Source organism: Eptesicus fuscus, chromosome 1, assembly GCF_027574615.1.
Source record: "Eptesicus fuscus isolate TK198812 chromosome 1, DD_ASM_mEF_20220401, whole genome shotgun sequence".
In the NCBI taxonomy this organism is placed as follows: Eukaryota; Metazoa; Chordata; class Mammalia; order Chiroptera; family Vespertilionidae; genus Eptesicus; species Eptesicus fuscus.
The window spans coordinates 66,480,941-66,500,029 of NC_072473.1; the positions used below are offsets into that span (position 1 = coordinate 66,480,941).

Sequence of the window (19,089 nt, forward strand, 5' to 3'; positions counted from 1 at the left end):
ATACAAAATATGGTCTTTCATTAAAAGAAGTTTATAAAGTTTTTATTTTTGACAAGAAGGCGCCTAGGGTAGATGATAGAACAGAATCGGCCTAACTTTCATGGGTGTGGTAAGAACTGACTTTTTAACAAGTATAAAAGTGCTTTAAATATTATGCCTTATGGAACCACTAATTACATTTATTATTTAAAAGGCATAATGGGAAGAAATAAAGCCAAGAAAAATTTAGGGAAAATACCTAGAATTAGTGCCAAGTAAGCAGCTCTTCCGATGGCTAAAGAGTCGGTGAAAGTTACTGGTAGGGAACCTATTAGTGCTGTGACTTAAAAATGGGAATACAGGAAATGTGCTGGAGGAAAGTGAAAATCATTAGGGTGCAGCACTTTAAACATTAGGCAGTGACCAGCTGGCCACCCTCTTGGCTCCTTGGTGCATAACCTGTCAATAAATCTCACATTAATCAACACTTATTGTGCTTTGCCTATAGAATGATCAGAGTGGTTCTGTTGTTCTTTTCACAGCCCTTCTTACTTGGGGTGTATCATTGCACTTCAAATGCAAATGAATGGAACACTACTTTACTTGTGATTTAGTCACTTGTCAAACACTTTGTAGACTTCCATAGATTGCAAATTTGGTACTGTAAGAATGGAAATGCTAGCCAGAATAAATTAGTTCAAAGCAAAAGAATAGTACTTATATCTAAGGCATTTCCTATCCCAAGAGACAGAATTGGCTTTAAAGAATAACCAATGAAAACCAAACACCTCACCCCGCAACAAAATCACACCTAGCTATGTTTTCATTTGGCCTCATTTAACTTCTGCAATATCTTTTTAAAAAATATTTTTTAAAACGATTTCAGAGAGGAAGGGAGAGGGAGAGAGAGATAGAAACATCAATGATGAGAGAGAATCATCAATCGACTGCCTCCTGCACGCCCCTCACTGGGGATCAATCCTGCAACCCGGCATATGCCCTGACTGGGAATCTGACCCGTGACCTCTTGGTTCTTGGGTCAATGCTTAACCGCTGAGCCACACCTGGATGGGTATGCAGTATCTTATATGCATTTTAGGAAGCTAGACAAATAGAAAAATCTCTCTGATACCTGACTTTTAAACTGTTTCACTCTATGGGGTTATCTACCTCAGCAATAATTATTTTGGTACTCTGATCACACATGTTCACTGTTGCTGTGTTACTTTTTATAAGGTAACTAAGAAGAGCTAGGCGGCTACTGGGGATGTCTGATGCTTTGGTATAAGTGGTCAGCGACTCGATGGAGCAAGCCAGGAACTGCATACTCCTGAGACAGACTACACACCACCACGTACCAGAGGTGCAAGTCCAAGTCAAATGTAGGACAGCCTCACTAAGCAAACCAAGAATGTCAGCTGTGCCTGAGACAATCTCAGCAGCAGAAAGTACCTGTGGTGGAGTTCCAGGTGGAACTGAGACAGACATTTTTAGCTGAGACACCAAAAATTGGCTAAAGCACTATAGGAACATCAAAGTATTGGTTCCAAGCAAAAAACCAGCTGATGATGTATCAATGTATTTGAATCAGCTGACAATGTAATAAAGATATTATTCATAAAAAAAAAGTAACTAGAATCTTCAAATTTATTCTTTAAGCATTCTTAGGGATATATTTGTTAATCAAAGACATCTTTATTGATTGGAAACAGGGAATTATCTTTATCAAAATAAATCAACTTAATTTCAGTACTCCTTTTATAGAGAAGTCCAAGGGCCTATGTCCTAGTTGATCTTGGCATAGAAAAGTACTTTATTCATCTATTTGCGTAGCTGACTTTTTGTCATTTCTAACTAAATTGCGGTTTAAAATACATTTGATTATTGTTATCTGTGGTAGTTATGTTTAAAAATGGTAGTTATGTTTTTTATAAACCATTGCTCCTAGGGGAAATGCACAATTAGGTTCCTGCTAGCCTCTGGTTACAACATCTTCATCAACCAGGTCAATCTATAACCTTGTTTTATGTGTGTTTATGTTTAAATATACCTTATTTAATATATTTTGTAGATTTAATAACATTCATAGCCAACAGCACCATAATTCATGCCTGAATGATGTCTACCTAACACATGCATTTCTTTGTAAGTCACTTAGAAACACTTGATAGCACTTCCACCCTATGCTTGGGATCCATTTAAAACAGAAAAAATCACCATCAAAAAGTACACCAAAAAAAAATTGATAAACCTAGCACCAAAGAAAATTTCAAAAGAACAATAATCAATTGTATTTTAAATGGGATTTAGTTAAAACTGTCAAAAGAATCAGCTAAACAAATAAATTAATAAAGTACCTTTCTATGCCAAGATCACTGGGTCTTATGCCCTTGGACTTCTCTATAAAAGGAGTGCTGAAATTAGGTTGATTTATTTTGATAAAGATGATTCTTTGTTTCTAAACAATAAAGATGTCTTTGATCAGCAAATTTGTCTTTAAGAATGCTTAAAGAAAACATTTGAAGGTTCTCAATTACCTTTATTTTTTTTTTCATGGATAATATCTTTATTACATTGTATGGGAGCTGAGAAAAGAAGGTCAAATCTTGCCCTATTTGGTTTCAGCTGGGAACCTTCACATAGGTTCCTCAAATTTCTCACCACGGGGCAAGTCCACAAATGACAAAAAATGCATAGCAAGTGTGGACTTTGGATTATGATTTACTAATAAATTTTAGCAGGGAGGCAAATTTCCAAATACGGAATCTGAAAATAATGCAGATCGATTGTACCTACTATACCTCTTAGTTTTATAATGATTAAGTAGTTATTCTGTATGGTCAAAGAATAAATTGTTTAGAAACACAGAGGGTTTTGCTTAACTTTCAAATTTTGCCCTTGGCCATTTATTTCAGAAAGTCATTTTGAAAAAAGTTTGATTTTCTCCCAATTTAGTTGAACATTGTAGTTATTTTAGTAGCCATATTCAGAAGCTCAATAGCTTAGAGATTATAAATCACAAAGATACATGGAAAGGCAATAACAAAAAGAGAAATCAAGAAAGAAATATATGTTCTCAGCATTACAATCGATAATAGGTTTAAAGAGCTGAGATATGCTTAATCAACACTTGATGGGACTTGACAATTTCAATTTTACTTTACAGTTTATAATTGAAAATGGTCTGAGGAACAGGATAGATGGAAACATTTATTTGAAGATAATACCGTTAAGTTAACTTCATGACATACTATGATATCTTTATTTGGAGCATGCATTATATAAACTCCATTCTGAAGTACCTAGAATTGGCCAATATTTAAGACATGAACATTTGCTACTCTATAAAATAAAAATGGCTTAACAGACATTTTATAAAGTGTGCTCTGTTGAAATGTATCATTCTGTATTGCCAAGACAGCATATATTTTGAATTGAAAGGGAGTGAGAAGAAAATAGGGAATGACTTATACATGGTGCTTTTAAGCTCATGACAGAAATAGCTCAGGCGATATGTGGCTACTCAAGAAAAGTCAAAGGGGTTGGCTAGTGTCTGAGTTTGGAGGGGAGGAAAGAACATATAAAGCTAACATTTCAGTATATATTTTTTAATTTTAGAGGATGTTTATTAAAGCTGGGGATAATGAAACAAGGAAGGGCTGAGAAAATGAGCTTAGGCTGGTTTTCTTCGGCTCACTAAGAACTCAGAGAAAAAGGGGGCCTTAGGGTCGCCTTCAGGGGTTTGCCTGGGACGAACTGTCGCTGCCCATTGCTGCCCTGGTTGCAAGCTTCGTGGGTTCCCTTAGAGTTTAGGAGGTGCATGCCTGTGAGAAAAGAAAGGGGTGGTGGAGGCATGGGCATGCTCCTGGGAGGGAGAGCAAGCCTCAATAAAAATTTTTTAAATATAAAATAATGAATGTGTAAAAGAAAAGAAGCAAAAACTGTGAATGTTTTAAAACAGAAGAATAGAATTGGACCAACACATGCAGACAGCTAAAGTCTCATTAAACAGGCATTCATTAGGAAGATAGATCGAGGTGTGCGTTATCACCCTCTACTCTGGCACATTTAAGTATCAGTGGCAAAGAGATGACAATGATGAGCAGGATTTGCTCTCTCTCCTATCTTGGCTTTATGATATGAGACTATGTACCCTCCTTCCTGTCTTTCCTTTTTGCTTTCAGTCTGTGGCTTCTTCATACAACAGGTTAGTTTTCCCATTTATGAAAAAGGCAAGGAGCTGAAGAAAAAAGTCAAGTTTTTAAAAGGATGCTGATTTTGTCTAGACACTAAATCATTGCAGAGATAACAGGGCTTAAGAACCTGCTTGGCCCTTGCTTGCTTGGTTAGATCATCCTCTTGAAATGCCAAGGTTGCCAGTTTGATCCCTGGTCAGGGCACATACAGGAAACAATCAATAAATGCATAAATAAGTGGAACAACAAATCAATGTTTCTCTTTCTAAAAATCAATTTAAAAAACTTGTCTGAATGTTTTACATAAAAAAAGCCAACTTCTGCAACTGAAATTATTCCTATGAAAAGGAAAAATGACTTCCAGCATATTACAATGTGTCATAATACATTTATCCTGGGGTTTTTGATATCTGTCATTAAGATATATAAGGAGGTCTACAGGCAAAGGACCAATGAAAGGTGTGTGTGGCGGGGAGGGGTGCGAGTGTTCCCCCCACATCCTGCGTGGTTCAGGGTTCAGGTTCAGGGTTCGGGTTCTGGAGGAGGCCGCACACAAATGAAAGAGACTAGATAACAAAATATAAATTCGGGAATTGGGGGCCAGGAGGGAGCCCAGCTCAAGAGGAAGGACTCCACTTTGTTCGGCCTTGCAGTCCCTTTTATTCAGGTTTTGGGATACACCCATAGCCCTTAGGCAGGCAATTCCAATGATGGCTCCATGATAGCCCATCAGTAAGGATTTACATAAGACTAAAAGGTGAAAGTTGTTTCAGCTCCCTTTGTCTCAACTAGACAGTGGGTGCTTGGCTCTGACCTTTCAGAGCCTTCAAGGTTAACCAGCCTTCCGGGTTCCTTGTCCACACCTCTCTGCTAGTGAAGGCAATGGGCGGCTTCCAAAGAGGGGGCGGGGGGCGTGGAGGCTAGTGACCAGTTTTCCAGGTTCTGGAGGGCCTCCAGTGCTACCGGTCCCAGTCCCAGGCGGGGGAGGCCTCGGCAGCAGCATTTGGGATCAGGTAATGCAGTTTGTTGAGCCAAGTTGGCAGTTTGTGAAGGATTCAGTTCAGCTGGTTAAAGATGCACCAAACCTGACTGAAAAGAATTCCAGAAGATTGCTATGGCAACAGCAATAGGACTTGCTATAATGGGGTTCATTGGCTTTTTTGTGAAACTGATCCGTATCCCTATTAATAACATCATTGTCAGTGGCTGAAGACCTTTTTAGAGGACGGGTTTTCATCTTGGGGATTGGTGAACAGTGAAGATTTGAGAAGCTTGTGGAGTAAAGAAACATTGCCTACATGTTTTGTGTTCTTTCAATTTTTTCTTCCAAATGTTTTCCATTTCTAAATTAAAATAATTTTTTAAAAAAAAGATGTATAAGGACAAGCACAGGAACATAGTTTTGTCTGCTAAGGTGTGTCAAAGGGCACAGGCCCAACCCAACAAAGGAGAAAAATCATCACTTGAGAGAAACCAGGGAGAAAAGGCAAAGGCCTTTGTAAAGACTTCTCAAAATACACGAGGGTTTTAAAAAATAGATTGAGTGAGTTGGTTTTGGGGTGTTCTTAGAGTACTTGCCTATCTCAAAAGGATTCTTTAGTTTTATATTAATTAAAGAGCTTTACCTCTGATAGCGTGGAAGGACACGTATTCTCTCATTGCTCTTTCCACATTGTACAACTGTGCAGAGTAACCACTAAAGTCCCCTCATGGAGCAGGCCGAGTGTGTGTTAAAATAAAGCCCAGCAAAATCACTCCCAAGGGGTTTCCATAAGGTCTGAAGTCCTGTCTGAACACTAAACTTCCTCCTAAAGTATGATTATTAATAGCTAATATTTATTGAGCACTTACTATAAGCCATGTATTATTGTTGTGGGAGAATGCATGGGAGAATGCACTCTGAAGAAGGAAAGTTTAACCTTTATTTCGCAGGTCTGCTAGTCCAGAAAATTCCCAAACCAAAGCCTGACCTGAACTTGTGGGGAGGCTCTGGCCTCTGTATCTCCTCCTGTGGCAGGCCCCTTCAGGTCCCTGCAGCTCTGCCCAAGTCAGTCAGAGTGGAGAAGTAAGACTACAGTTTTAACCAGATACTGAACTAGGTTGCAAGCCCCCCTCCCCCCCCGATTTTCCTTTTCATTATGTTAATTGCTTTATATGTATTAACTAGCATTCCCATTGCAGGAAGAATCCTGCAATAGGGTTTCCTGCTGCACTCTACCCCGCCCCACCCGCTCTCCTTCCTTCTCCCCCGCCCCGCCTCCACTCCTCCCTTCTCCTCCCCCCAGCTTGCTTGCTTCTCCACAGCTTTGCTCCCTTCTGCAGCTCTTGGCTTCTTTCTACGTTGACTTAATATGCAAATTAACTGCCATCTTGGTTGGGGTAATTTGCATACTCATCCTGATTGGATGGTGGGCGTGGCTTGGCTGGTGGGCGTGGCTTGGGCATAGTGAAGGTGCGGTCAATTTGCATATTTGTTTATTATTAGGTAGGATTTGTGTAATTCTCATAACAGCCCTGTAAGATATATTTTGTCATCTCTATTTCACAAATGAGGAAACTGAGGCAAAATAAAGTTAAATAACTTGCTCCAGGGCAAGAAAGTGGTGGAGCCATGATTCCACCCTAGTGAATAGGATCCATTAACACAATTATCATACATTAATCAATTAGATGATCTAGCTAGTAATTTTGAAATGTGGTCAAAGACTAGTTCTCATTACTGATCAGTTTTCAGGTGAGTGGGTGAGACAGGGATTACGAGGTGCTGCAGAACATGAAGAGTGTCCATGTGGAGGATCCTGGACAGCCAAGAAGAATTGTAAGGATCCTAAGCACTGAGATGCTTAAAGGGAAGAAAGGGCACTAAAAAGGACTGTTAAAGGTGCAAATTTCATATCTTCACATAGCTTTTGCCAAGGAGCAGTTCTAACAATTGCCATCAGTATTGAAACACAGATGTGCCTCAATTCAGAGAAGGCCCAGAGCAGCAAAGCTGTGAGTAAAATAGAATTGTACCTCATCTCTGGGTTCTCTTTAGCGATAGTAGGTGGTAGATGGAGACACTAAAGGAACTATAGTGGGAGATGTGGGCAAGGTATAAGGTAGCATCTTATTATTGTGGCTCCCTGGTTTAGGTGTGGCCATGCCAACAGTGACTGAAGTGAGAGTCAGAAAGCTGCCCCTAATGATCTTCCAGAGCTCTGAGACACCTTAACCAAGATGCCAATGAAAAGCAGGAAACCACGCCTGGATTTGTCTATTAGACTAGGACTGTCCTAGTGTCCTGCTGGGTCTGAGGTAGAGAGCCGTGCTGTAATGGTGTTAATAAATGAGAGCTGCACAATTCTGTAGCTGTGAGGATTTAGTTAAGACATAGTGATCGATTTACTTTTTTCATCATAGAGTTAAGATTTTCTAACCCAATTCAGAGGATACATGGCATACTACTCATAGATATGTATGCACATACACACACATATACTAGTATGAACACACATGAACACACACACAATGTTTACTTCTATTCTAAAACAGTGACTATAGGATGGGTACAATTTATTTTAAACTGGTACTAAATGGTATAAAAATGTTAGAATCTTCACTTACTAACTTTTGAGTGGCGTAATCCAACTATTTAAGATGTTAACAGGTCATAAAATTTCTTTTTACTTTGAGATAAGTTTCCTCACTATAGGATGACTGGAATTTTAAGCTAATTTTCATTTAAATAAGTCTAATTAGCCTTGAGCAGCTGGTATTTTTTTAAGAATCGCAAACACTCAGAGTTGGCAGAAACCTTAAGGGTAAGTCAGAAAAACAATTCTGGATGATTCAGTTCTCTCTACCTTATCACAACAAAAATTCTCAACCTTCCTTTCTTTCCTTTCTCCCTCCCTTCATCCCTCCCTCCCTCCTCCCTCCCTCCCTTCCTCCCTCCCTTCCTTCCTTCCTTCCTTCCTTCCTTCCTTCCTTCCTTCCTTCCTTCCTTCTTTTCTTCATTTCTTCCTTCCTTCCTTTTTCTCTTTCCTATATTAATTTATTTAAATATTTGAGTGCCTATTATGGGTCAGAGACCTTCCTAAGTGATGCAGGCAGAAAAATTAATAAGATACTCTTATTGATTTTAAGGAACTCACAGTTTAGTAGAATTGACAGACATGCAAGCAGATCATTGTACTACAGTGTGAGCAATAATGGAATAAAATAAGAATGTGAAAGAAGCAAACAGTTCAGAGGAAAGAATAATTAACTCTTGTGTGTGGATGTGTAAGGGTGGGGCAGGGTTCAGACAAAGTTTTACAGAGGAAGAAATGCCCAATCTGGGTTGTGAAGGGTGAGGTTTACTAGAAGAACAAATAGATGGTGAAGTTGAAAGGGCAGAAAGAACAGCATAGTGAAAAGACAGAGAGATTACACAGGCTGGTGTGTTACAAAATTTGAAAATAGTTTGTCATGGCTTATTGTAGGTGGGGTGAGGTAGGGAGCAGGAGAAGCCATGGCAGGAGAGAGAGTTCCTGAAGGACCTTGTGTGCCTGGTCAGAAAACCAGGTGTTGCAATTTGTTAGAAGATTTTAAGTCACCTGTCACTCTATATGAAAAATGTGCTTTAGAAACTTAACTTTAAACGGTTTTGAATTTATAAAGTTCTTACTTATAGTGAACTGAAATCTTTCTCACTACATCTTCTACCTCTTAGTCTTTATTCTTCCATGTGGCATCTTATAGAATAAATTTAATTGAATTCCCTGAGCATGTCTTTCAAATATTTAACAATTCTTTTTGAGTTCTAGTGAGTCTTCTTTGGGTTAAACATTTTTAGTTCTCTTAACCATTTATCCTCACAGAACTGTCTGCCTGAAGGAAGAGAGATATTCACCCACTTTCTCTTGTCTCCCATTACTTGAGGGCCACATGTGGAAGGAAAGGGCTGCTGAGGCATTGGTCAAGGCCCTGAAGCAAAGATTAGAAAGATGCACAGCATTCATTGAGGGGCACAGTCATCATGAGATAGATCTGCACTCATATACAGCTGTTCACTGCAGACTGCAGTTGATATCACAGGTGGGCCAAGTGGATGTGACATGGGGCAGCAGAGGCAAATGCTGCAGTAAAGGTCAAGGTTAAGTTGTTTCAACAGAGAACCTTCAAAACACAGTGGCCTAAATAAAACAGAAGTTTAATGTCTTATGTAAAGTCTGGCTAGTCTATGATGGCGGGGCTCCTCTGCTTGGCGAGGTCACTAAGGGACACAGGTTCCTTCCATCTTGTTGCTCTGCCATGTCCTAGGGCATTTCCAAGACAGCATGCTCAAAACTGCATTGCTGGTACATCTGTGTTCCATCTCATGGGAGGCAAGAAAAGAAGGTGTCCAATGCAAGCAGTTTCATTTTAAACAAGTGAGGCAGAAATTGCACACTCCTTGGTGTCCTTATTCCATTGGCAAGAACATAATATGTCCAGGTTGGTTTGTCAGGGAAGCTTTGAAGTGTCTCCAGCTGAGAAGCTATGTATGTAGTAAGAAGAGAACAGAATTTGAGGGGATAGCTAACAAGTATATAACTTCATTCACATTGAATTTTTTGTCCAATAAATCTAGTCAGTTTTATGCATTTTAAAATTTAAATTAAAATCTATCCTGAAATAATAAAAACATCTCAAAAGGTTCAAACACAAACAAAGTTATATAATTACCATTGTTTATTGCAAACAGCTAAAGGATTTCTTGGTTGGTTTCCATCGAGAACAGGATAGGGTGACTCTCCTATTACTATTGGCGCTGTTAAGGGCTAGTGAACCATGCCAAATGGGCTGAGAAGTTTGGGTGCTATTCTACAGGACTGTTGTCCATGCTTAGATTTCATTAAAATTCAAAGAATAATAGGAAATTCAAAGGTTTCAGGTAGAATATTTTTTGTCACATGTGCAAAATTTCAGAGCTACTACTTTTTGACAACCCAAGTTGTAAAGGAAAAATACATATGTGCCACTACTATCCTTGTAAATCATTACTAATGAGGGCAGCTTCTGCCATGTTAGTGGCATGTGTGTTTTACTTGGTTGGAATTGGTGTCCCAGCTGTACCGTGTTCCACAGTTATTTGTATCTCTATAATATGATGTTGTACACGGCAATACACTGAGGTATGTGAGACATAAGGAGACACAGACTTGTGTTCCTCTGTAAGAAGAAGTATGTCTCTAAAGCCTTAATTGGGTGGTATGAGATGTTGACATTTTACCCCAACTTGACAGCCAAATCAATGTTATTGAAGGCAGCCTGTAGGCAATCATGACAGTCTAAGGATTAACACCCTTAACCAATTTCAAAATGGTTGCCTCAAATCAGCAGGCAAGGTGTGTTGGTTTCCTAGATTCAAATCCAAGTATTTTTGAGGCATGGTTTAAGCTATTCATATAATGTATATAGCAGATCAGGTTTCTCAACTGACCACAACTGGCTCACTTCAAAACAAACTTCACTTATTACATCTGGTTCTTTATATCAATGACTGAGAATGCAGAAGTTTAGTCATGCTGTTGAACTTAGGCAAAATGGAGTTAATCATTGAGTTGAGGTTTGTCAATGGGGAAAAAAGGGGGACATATGTAATACTTTCAACAATAAAGTTTTTAAAAAAGTAGTTGAGGTTTGTATCCCAGATACAGAAGTAGAATGACCATGAGGGGAGCATATATGAGTGAAATGACTGTAGCAGAGATAGTACTCAACCAACATCCTTGGGAACATTTCCTATCATTTCCCACTTTGCCTTGCAGTTGGATTGGAGCCATGTAACTAGTTTTAGCTCATGGTTGGGAGCTGATGTGATGTGTGACTTTTCTGGGCTGAGCCAGTAAAGACTTTGTATGCTTTCTCTATTCCTTTTTACTACTGCTACAGTGCCTTTGGAGGTCACCTGTTTCATATGGCATAGTTACTGAATGGAATAATGAGCTTTATACAAATGGCAAATAAATTAGTGGCATAGCCAACTTTATTCTGACTCATACAAAATTGCTTTAAATTATTCAAAGACCAGGCCAATTCACCATATTATCACTCTAGGTGATTGGAAAGGACATTCAAAATATCCACTCTTGTAAATGCTGCGCAAAGCTATCAAAAGGAAAGGTTCATTTATATGAAAGTGTGCCAGGAAACTATAAATGCCAAGATGCCAACTGTGAGGGAAGATCATAATCCTGAGAAAAGCATGAAATCTGATCTTTAGTTTTCCAGTTACTATTGTCCTTGCTATATTTCTTCTTAGTGTCACATGGTTCTAAACCATTCTGGAATCAAAAGTCAAGCTTATCCAATGGTTAATGATGGCATCTCTAATGCTTTATAAATTTAGACAGCTACTATCATACAGTAAGTTGACATCAAAATGCTTTCCATTGCATGCAGAATTAGTGGTGGATGTTGGACATCCACAATGATATACGAGGAAGAGATCACATCTGGCTGGAACTTATATTTAAATCTGTTTTATTCCTGAGGGTGAGCTGGAGGGGACTCACATTTCATCCCAGACAATGGTCATTATCTTTTAGCAGTTTTTTCTCTGTTCCTCTTACCGTAAAAAAGTGCAGAAAAGGGTTAATCAAATTTGTAGAAACAAATTATTTTGGGCTGATTTATTTTAAATTAGAAATTTGTATTAAAATGTTCAACTGTAGCATATTAAGGAAAGTAATTATTGTAAACATAACCTTGGCTCATGAGAAGTAATGAAATGACAGTCCCAGAATCAGTTTATTCATCTATCCAAATCTTTTGAAATTCTCATGCATTTTTGGTAACTCTATTTTATGTCTCTATATTTAACTTATTCCAGAAGGGCTTTGTTAGAAAATCCTATATAAGATCAAGAATATGAGCTCATGACATTAATATGGTCACAAGATGAAAATACAACATTATGATGTAGTCAGCCCCTGCTTTTATCTGCACAAAAATGGGAAGCAATAGAACATCCACAACAGAAGAAAGGATATCATTTTATCTACTGAAGAAGCACAGCTGACTGATAACCTGCTTTGATAATATGCTAATAAAATTGGCTTGCATGGCATAAAATCAGATTGGCTATAAACTGATCCTTGACAGAAAGAGAATTGGTATATAAGACTGATATCTATTAGATAATTTTTCATTTAATGAGTGGTTCACTAAAATAAGAATTAAAATGAAATAGCTTTCAATACTGGCTCCTAGGAGAGTTTACCCAGACAACAGGGTGCCAAGTTCCAGATCAAGGGAACTTTATGTCTAGTTATTTCCCATCCAAAAATAGCATCTTCTCTTTCAAGAAAAGACATAGCTTTTATTTTTTGCCTTTATCTTCCTTCTCTTGTTTATTTAATTTACTTTTTTAAAGAATATATAATGTTTTTATTTTGGGTTACAGATGTCACTGAATTGTCTACAGACTCAATGAGTAGATAATTTGAACTTGATTTTTCATCTACATAGAAGACTGTGGGATTATAAGAATCATGTAATAGGGATAATTTTGTGATTCTAATTACAGTTTTTAGTTGGGATTGTTAAAACTTGCAATTTTCCTTTACTCTGTGCTGGGGCCTGATGCGGCGGGGATCTCCCTTTCCCGTGGCCAGCACGGAGAGAGATGAAATGGGTTCTTGGTAGAGGCGGCCGGGGATTAAGAAACAATGAAATAAAGAGAGTCGACACAGAAATAGATTCAAGCTGGGTCCCGGGTGGGTCGCTGACCTCTTCTGCTGGAGAGACAGACGACTGCCCTGAGCCACGCAGCACATTTATTTATTTTCCAATATACAAGGGGGTTTCACCGGAAAACTTAGGATCAAAGGAGCTTGGGAGGGCCCAGGTCCTATTCATTCCCTCTTTCCCGGTGCTAGACTGGATTTACATCTCAAAGCCCCTCTCCCGGTACCTGGACAAAGGTAAGTTAGGAACTGATAACACCCCTGCATTCTTGGGGGGCAAGTAACCGAGACAAGACTCTGCCAATGCCTCGGGCTTAGTTAACAACAATTTGAAGAATGTCCCTGTGTCTTCCTAGGGGGCCCTCTACATCTCCCCCATTTTTAATTTTTAAAAGAATCTTGCATTTACAGACCAGAAATAAACATATAAGAACAAAAATGTTTGAGTCCCAATTTCAATGTCCAAAAGTTCTGAGTCCAAGTTTCAATGTCCAACAGTTCCTCATGTGTACATGTCAGCAACGATGTCTGGATGGTGGATAAACTGTGGCGATGCAGGTCCGACCTCTGGTTTGGTCCTGGGCAACCTGCAGCGACGCACAGCTGCTGACTGCTAGCATGGCAAGGTGTCGTCAGCGTCCTCCATCTCTGGACTATTTCTCGTCTTGTCTTCATGGCTGGATGATTCCTGTTAATTCCTCTCTATTACAGGAATCCACATGGTCTTGGAGTTGTTTTCTGAAAATACACAAACATATTCTCGACCAAAAGTTAATAAAGGGATCTTTTCTATAAATTTTTCTTGGGATCCTTATTATTTTTGTCCAAACAATTTTCCTTTGGCTTATTTTGACACCATGTATGTTTTTATGGGTGTTCTGATGTATGAAAATTAATTTTCCAAGTAAAATTTTTTATTTTTCTAGATGTAATTTACTTACAGGATATTTTTCTTACATGGCATTTTTCCACTATCCCCCCCTTTTTATTTAATTTTTAGGAGGCTTTTGGAGAATTTTATAATGCAGTCTTCATAACTTTAAATTTTTGCACAAAAATGTGACTGCTTTAGGTTCATTGTATGTTAAGTAATTTTACCATGAAATAAAATATCAATAGAAATTTTGGTTGATACTTTAGGAGCAGCCTTTTGTACAATTAAATTTTCTTGAATATTTACTTATTTTAATTTAGCCAATTAAATTAATCTGAAAACTTGATTTTACTGTCAAATTTAATACTTTAACAACAATCTTAGTTTACCCTGTAAATATTAATGGAAACGATTATTTTGTACTCTTGAGAAAGCCCTGAGCATTCCTGGATTTAGGCTGCATTTAGATATAGGGCAGCTGCCATGGGCCAACTCTCTGTTGCCTGGGTCCCAATCCAAGCCAGGCCAAGTCTCTTTGTTATCTGGGTCTCTTTCAGATCTGAGCTGGGCCAAGTCTCTGTTCGCTGCCTGGGTCCCGATCTGAGCTGGGCATGGGAAGCGCGAAGCAGCCATGGGGCAGGAGACCTCCCTCAGAAGGGGCGAGTGTTCAAGCCCCTGCCATGTTGGGGGGGTGAGGTTCTGTGCCCCACCTCTGTTGACCCCCAATTCTCTCCTGATGGCCCTCTGCGACTGTGCCTGTCTTAGGTTGTTCCTCCCTTGAGGAATCTTACCGGTCATTGGCTAACCAGCCATCCTCCGGGGCCAAGCAGGGTGATGTGAGGTTCAGTTCTGTCTCCCTGGTAGCCTATGCCCCTATGGCCTCCATGCCCAGCACCTGCCTTGGGATCCCCTCGCCTGCTGGCAGGGCCCCCGGCACTGATCACATCTCTTGGGGAACCCAGGTTTCTTCTCCAGGAAGGGGCCCAGCTCACGCCACTGTGCAAGAGACAGATTTATGTACCAGCCACCATGAGGCTTCATCCTCAGCATGAACAGAAAACTCAGGCAACAGCTGTGGGCAGTTGGATTGTGAGAAGAGGGTCCCTCTTGGCACAAAAAGCAAGAAGGGCCAATATAGAATGCTCAAGTGCCTTCCCAAGGGGCCTTCCACACAGTGGAAGGGATTAAATCCTTTCATGTCCTTTTAAATTGCTGCCAAACATTCAAAAAATTAAATTTTTTGTGTTTGTTTGGGATAATTGTACAATATGCTGTTGTAAAATATCAAAAATTATAATGACATTGTAGAAATAACATCATGTAAGGATATTCTTTGTTTTAGGCCATGGACATCAATTTAAAGAGTATCCATGTGCATTCCCAGATGCCTTTAATATTAGCAATGTTTGTGCCACCAAAAGGCGTCTTATTCTCTTGACCAAGCTGTAAACATCCTGAAGTTCCCCTTTTTGATAAGCAAATAGGGAGCTCTCCACTAAAGCCATTGTAAGTATAAATCACCTTGGGAAGAAGGAGTTATATGCTTGTCGGAGCTCCCCCCGACCATATTGGTGTTGTTAGTAAATATTGGCACTGAATCTCCAGTCCAGGTGGCTGGATTGGCCATAGGAGGGTCTGGAACATAAGTCCAGTAAGTTTCTGCTGCAGCCATACTTACCTGGCAGCTGACAAGTGCCATCATAGCAACAAAAAGGATGGAGGGGGTTACCTGAGCCCCCTGTTCTTTTACCACTTGCCAAGCATCAGTGGTCAGCTTCTTCAGTTGACCCCATGTGGGGACACTAGCTTCTTGGGTGGTCTTAGCCTGCTGCCTTACTCTTCTCTCCTTCTTTGGGGCTGGTGGCTGGGCTGGCATCATCACTGGAGGTGTATGGTCCAGGTCCATGGTGGTGACGCACTGCTCGCTCTGGCACCCAGATGGGGTTAGAAGCACCTTCTGGAAAGATACAAACGTGCCCTCTTCCCCACATCATTACTGGATCTGGCCCTTTCCACTGTCCTGTTTGCAAATCCTTCCATCGTGCCATACCGGCAGATGCCACAGCACCAGGAGTTTGATGCCTCTCAGCTGCTGTGTGACCTTTATCGTCACAATTTAAAAAATTTAAAGTGTAAAGGGCATGATTTAACTGATTCTGTGGGGTAGGATTATACCTCTCTCCCCCTTTTTGTTTTTGTAATTGAGTTTTTAAGGTTCGATTAGCTCTTTCTACAATTGCCTGTCCCTGGGGATTATAGGGAATTCCTGTTTTATGCATAATTTGGTATTGCTTACAAAATTGCTGAAAGGAGGAGCTAGTATATGCAGGTCCATTATCTGTTTTTATTTCTAGGGGCCGTCCCATGACTGGAAAAGCCGCTAGGCAGTGGTTAACTACATGCTTTGCACTTTCCCCTGTTCGAGGAGTAGCAAAAATGAAACGTGAGCATGTGTCTATAGAGACATGGACCCACCGAAATCTGCCAAATTCAGGCACATGAGTAACATCCATTTGCCAGATTTGATTAGGTTTAAGTCCTCGGGGATTTACCCCTAATGCTGGCACAGGGAGGTGGATAACACACTGAGAGCACTGCTTGACAATTTGGCGAGCCTGCTCTCGGGAAATATGGAATTCCTTGCGCAAGGCAGAGGCATTTTGATGATGCAGGGCATGCGAGGCCTGTGCCATGGAAAATGGGGTGGTCTCCTCTACTGAGGCAACGAGACGATCTACTTCCTCATTACCTGCAGCCAAAGGACCTGGAAGGCCAGAATGAGATCTAATATGGCCAATAAAACATGGGAATTGCCGTTTTTGAATAACTCTTTGCAAGGTGATAAACAGATGGAATAGCTCTTCAGAGTTTGTATGCCCAATGGTAGCAGTTTCAATAATTGTAGCCATTCCAACTACGTAAGCACTATCACTGTAGATGTTGACAGGTTCAGAGGCAAAGTTTTCCAAAGCATAAATGAGAGCTTGGATTTCTACTCGTTGTGCAGAGGAATAATTTGTTTGAATTACTTTAGAACATTTTACACTATGAAATCCGGCTTTCCCTGAGCTGGACCCGTCAGTGAAGACGGTTAGCGCTTGGGGGAGAGGTTGCTGCTTAACTATTTTTGGAAAGATAAAAGTTGTAACAGACAAAAACTGTAAAATCTTATTAGCAGGATAATGATTTCCAATTTGACCAGGATAGTTAGCAAGAGCTGTTTGCCAATTAATAGAGTATTGCCATAGCCAATTTTGCTGTGCTATGGTAAATGGCACTGTAATAAGGGAAGGTTCTTGCCCTCCTAATTGAACTAGTCTGTACCGTGCTTTCGCTATGAGCTGAGAAACCAAATCATGAAAAGGTGTTAATACTTTCGTTGGAGAGTGTGCCAGGTGGAGCCGTTCTATTACTCCTGGGTCCTGCCAAATGACTCCCGTTGGAGTGTGAGTAGTAGGGAAAATTAATACCTGAAGGGGTTTAGTTAAATCCACTCTTGCAAGCTGAGCAGCTTGAAGGGCAGCTTCTACTTTGGCTAAAGCAATACCAGCTTCTGCAGTCAAATGTCTAGGAGAAGATGGTGAGGAATCTCCTCGAAGAATACTATACAAAGGAGCTAAATCTGCAGTAGTCAATTTTAAGGAAGGACGGACCCAATTAATGTTCCCAAGTAACTTTTGAAAATCATTTAAAGTTACTAATGAATCCGTCCGAATTTGTAAGCATTGAGGACGCACAGTACGTCCTTCAATTAAACTGCCTAGATATTGGAAAGGAGAACTTTTCTGTACCTTTTCTGGTGCAACACACAGTCCCATAGTTAAGAGAGAGTGTTGTAAGTCTGCAAAAGCTTTATGAAGAGTGTCCACATTCTCATGAGCCAATAGGATGTCATCCATATAATGGATGATGTATGCCTGGGGGTGCTGCTGCCTTATAGGGCGGATAGCTGCATCCACAAAATCCTGGCATAACGTAGGACTGTTAGCCATTCCTTGCGGCAGCACTTTCCAACAGTATCTCTTTGATGGCTCTTTAAAGTTTATTGCAGGGACACTAAATGCAAATCGTTTACAGTCATCTGGATGCAAAGGTATAGTGAAAAAACAATCCTTTAAATCTAGAATGAGTAGTTCATAATTAAGAGGAATAGCAGTAGGTGAGGGCAGCCCTGATTGAAGGGGGCCCATAACCTCCATAGTTTTATTTATTGCTCGGAGATCTTGCAAAAGTCTCCATCCACCTGATTTTTTCTTAATTACGAAAATAGGTGTATTCCAAGGACTATAAGTAGGTTCAACATGACCAGCTTCAAGCTGTTCTTGTACTAGAAGCTGTGCTGCTTGAAGCTTCTCTCCAGTTAAGGGCCATTGGTCAACCCAAACAGGGTCATTAGAGAGCCAAGTAATTTTTGCAGCAGTCTTCTGGGTCGGAGAGACGACCAAGGCCCTTAATGAAAAGGCTGTGGCTCCCTGTATCCTAGCCCTCTTCTCCCTTGCTGGGTGGACATGGGGATAGGAGATAATCTGCCTTGCTGCCTTTTGCCTAGTCCTTTAACGGGATAAAATCCTTGATTTAACATTTGAGCTGTAATTGCAACATTGGGACTCATTAGTAATACTCCCATTTGCTCTAGAATGTCCCTTCCCCAGAGGTTAATAGGTAAATGATCAAGCACATAAGGTGTAAAATATCCTGTATTTCCTTCTAAATCTTCCCATTTGATGATCTGGGCACTCTGTTGAGGCTGAGAGACTTGGCCAATGCCTTGTAGATTGGCAGTGGCTGTATTAAGAGGCCATGCAGGGGGCCAGTGTCTGGAGGCAATCACAGAAACATCTGCCCCCGTATCTATTGTTCCTAGGAAAACTTTCCCATTTAATTTTAATTCTAGCTCTGGGCGCCCTCTTTTAACTAGCTGCGCCCAGTACATTTGATTAGAGGATCCAAATCCTCCTTCTCCCCGAAGCTCTGTGGAGAGAAGTTTCCCTGCTGTACAATATGGCAAAATTATAATCTGGGCTATCCTAGTTTCTGGAAAAATTTGAATTATGGTATTTGCTGTCTGTGCCATAACTTTAATTTCACCAGTACAGTCTTGATCTATTACACCTGGTAAAACCTGAAAACCTTTCATAGTTAAACTACTTCTCCCTAAAATAAGTCCCATGGTGCCCTGAGGTAATGGTCCATAAATCCCTGTAGGGATTGCTTGTGGTCCCATATCTGGAGTTAGTACATATTCGGCGGTGGGACAGAGGTCCAATCCTGCACTCCCTGGGGTGGCGTGGAAGAGTTCCTTGACAGTGGGCCGGTATGATACGGCTGTGCCGGGGTGAGTGAC

General features: G+C 40.2%; 1 protein-coding gene and 1 pseudogene across 1 annotated transcript; both read left to right on the forward strand.

Moving 5' to 3' along the window:
• The first annotated feature begins 1,282 nt into the window (after positions 1-1,282).
• Positions 1,283-1,496, forward strand: LOC103296792 (SNRPN upstream reading frame protein-like; annotated as a pseudogene).
• Positions 1,497-4,627: 3,131 nt separating this feature from the next.
• On the forward strand, positions 4,628-5,385 carry LOC114227019 (protein transport protein Sec61 subunit gamma-like). The gene is given in 3 exon segments (XM_054719103.1): positions 4,628-4,634; positions 5,148-5,243; positions 5,246-5,385. Coding segments are annotated over 3 exon segments (243 nt in total).
• The last annotated feature ends 13,704 nt before the right edge of the window (positions 5,386-19,089 follow it).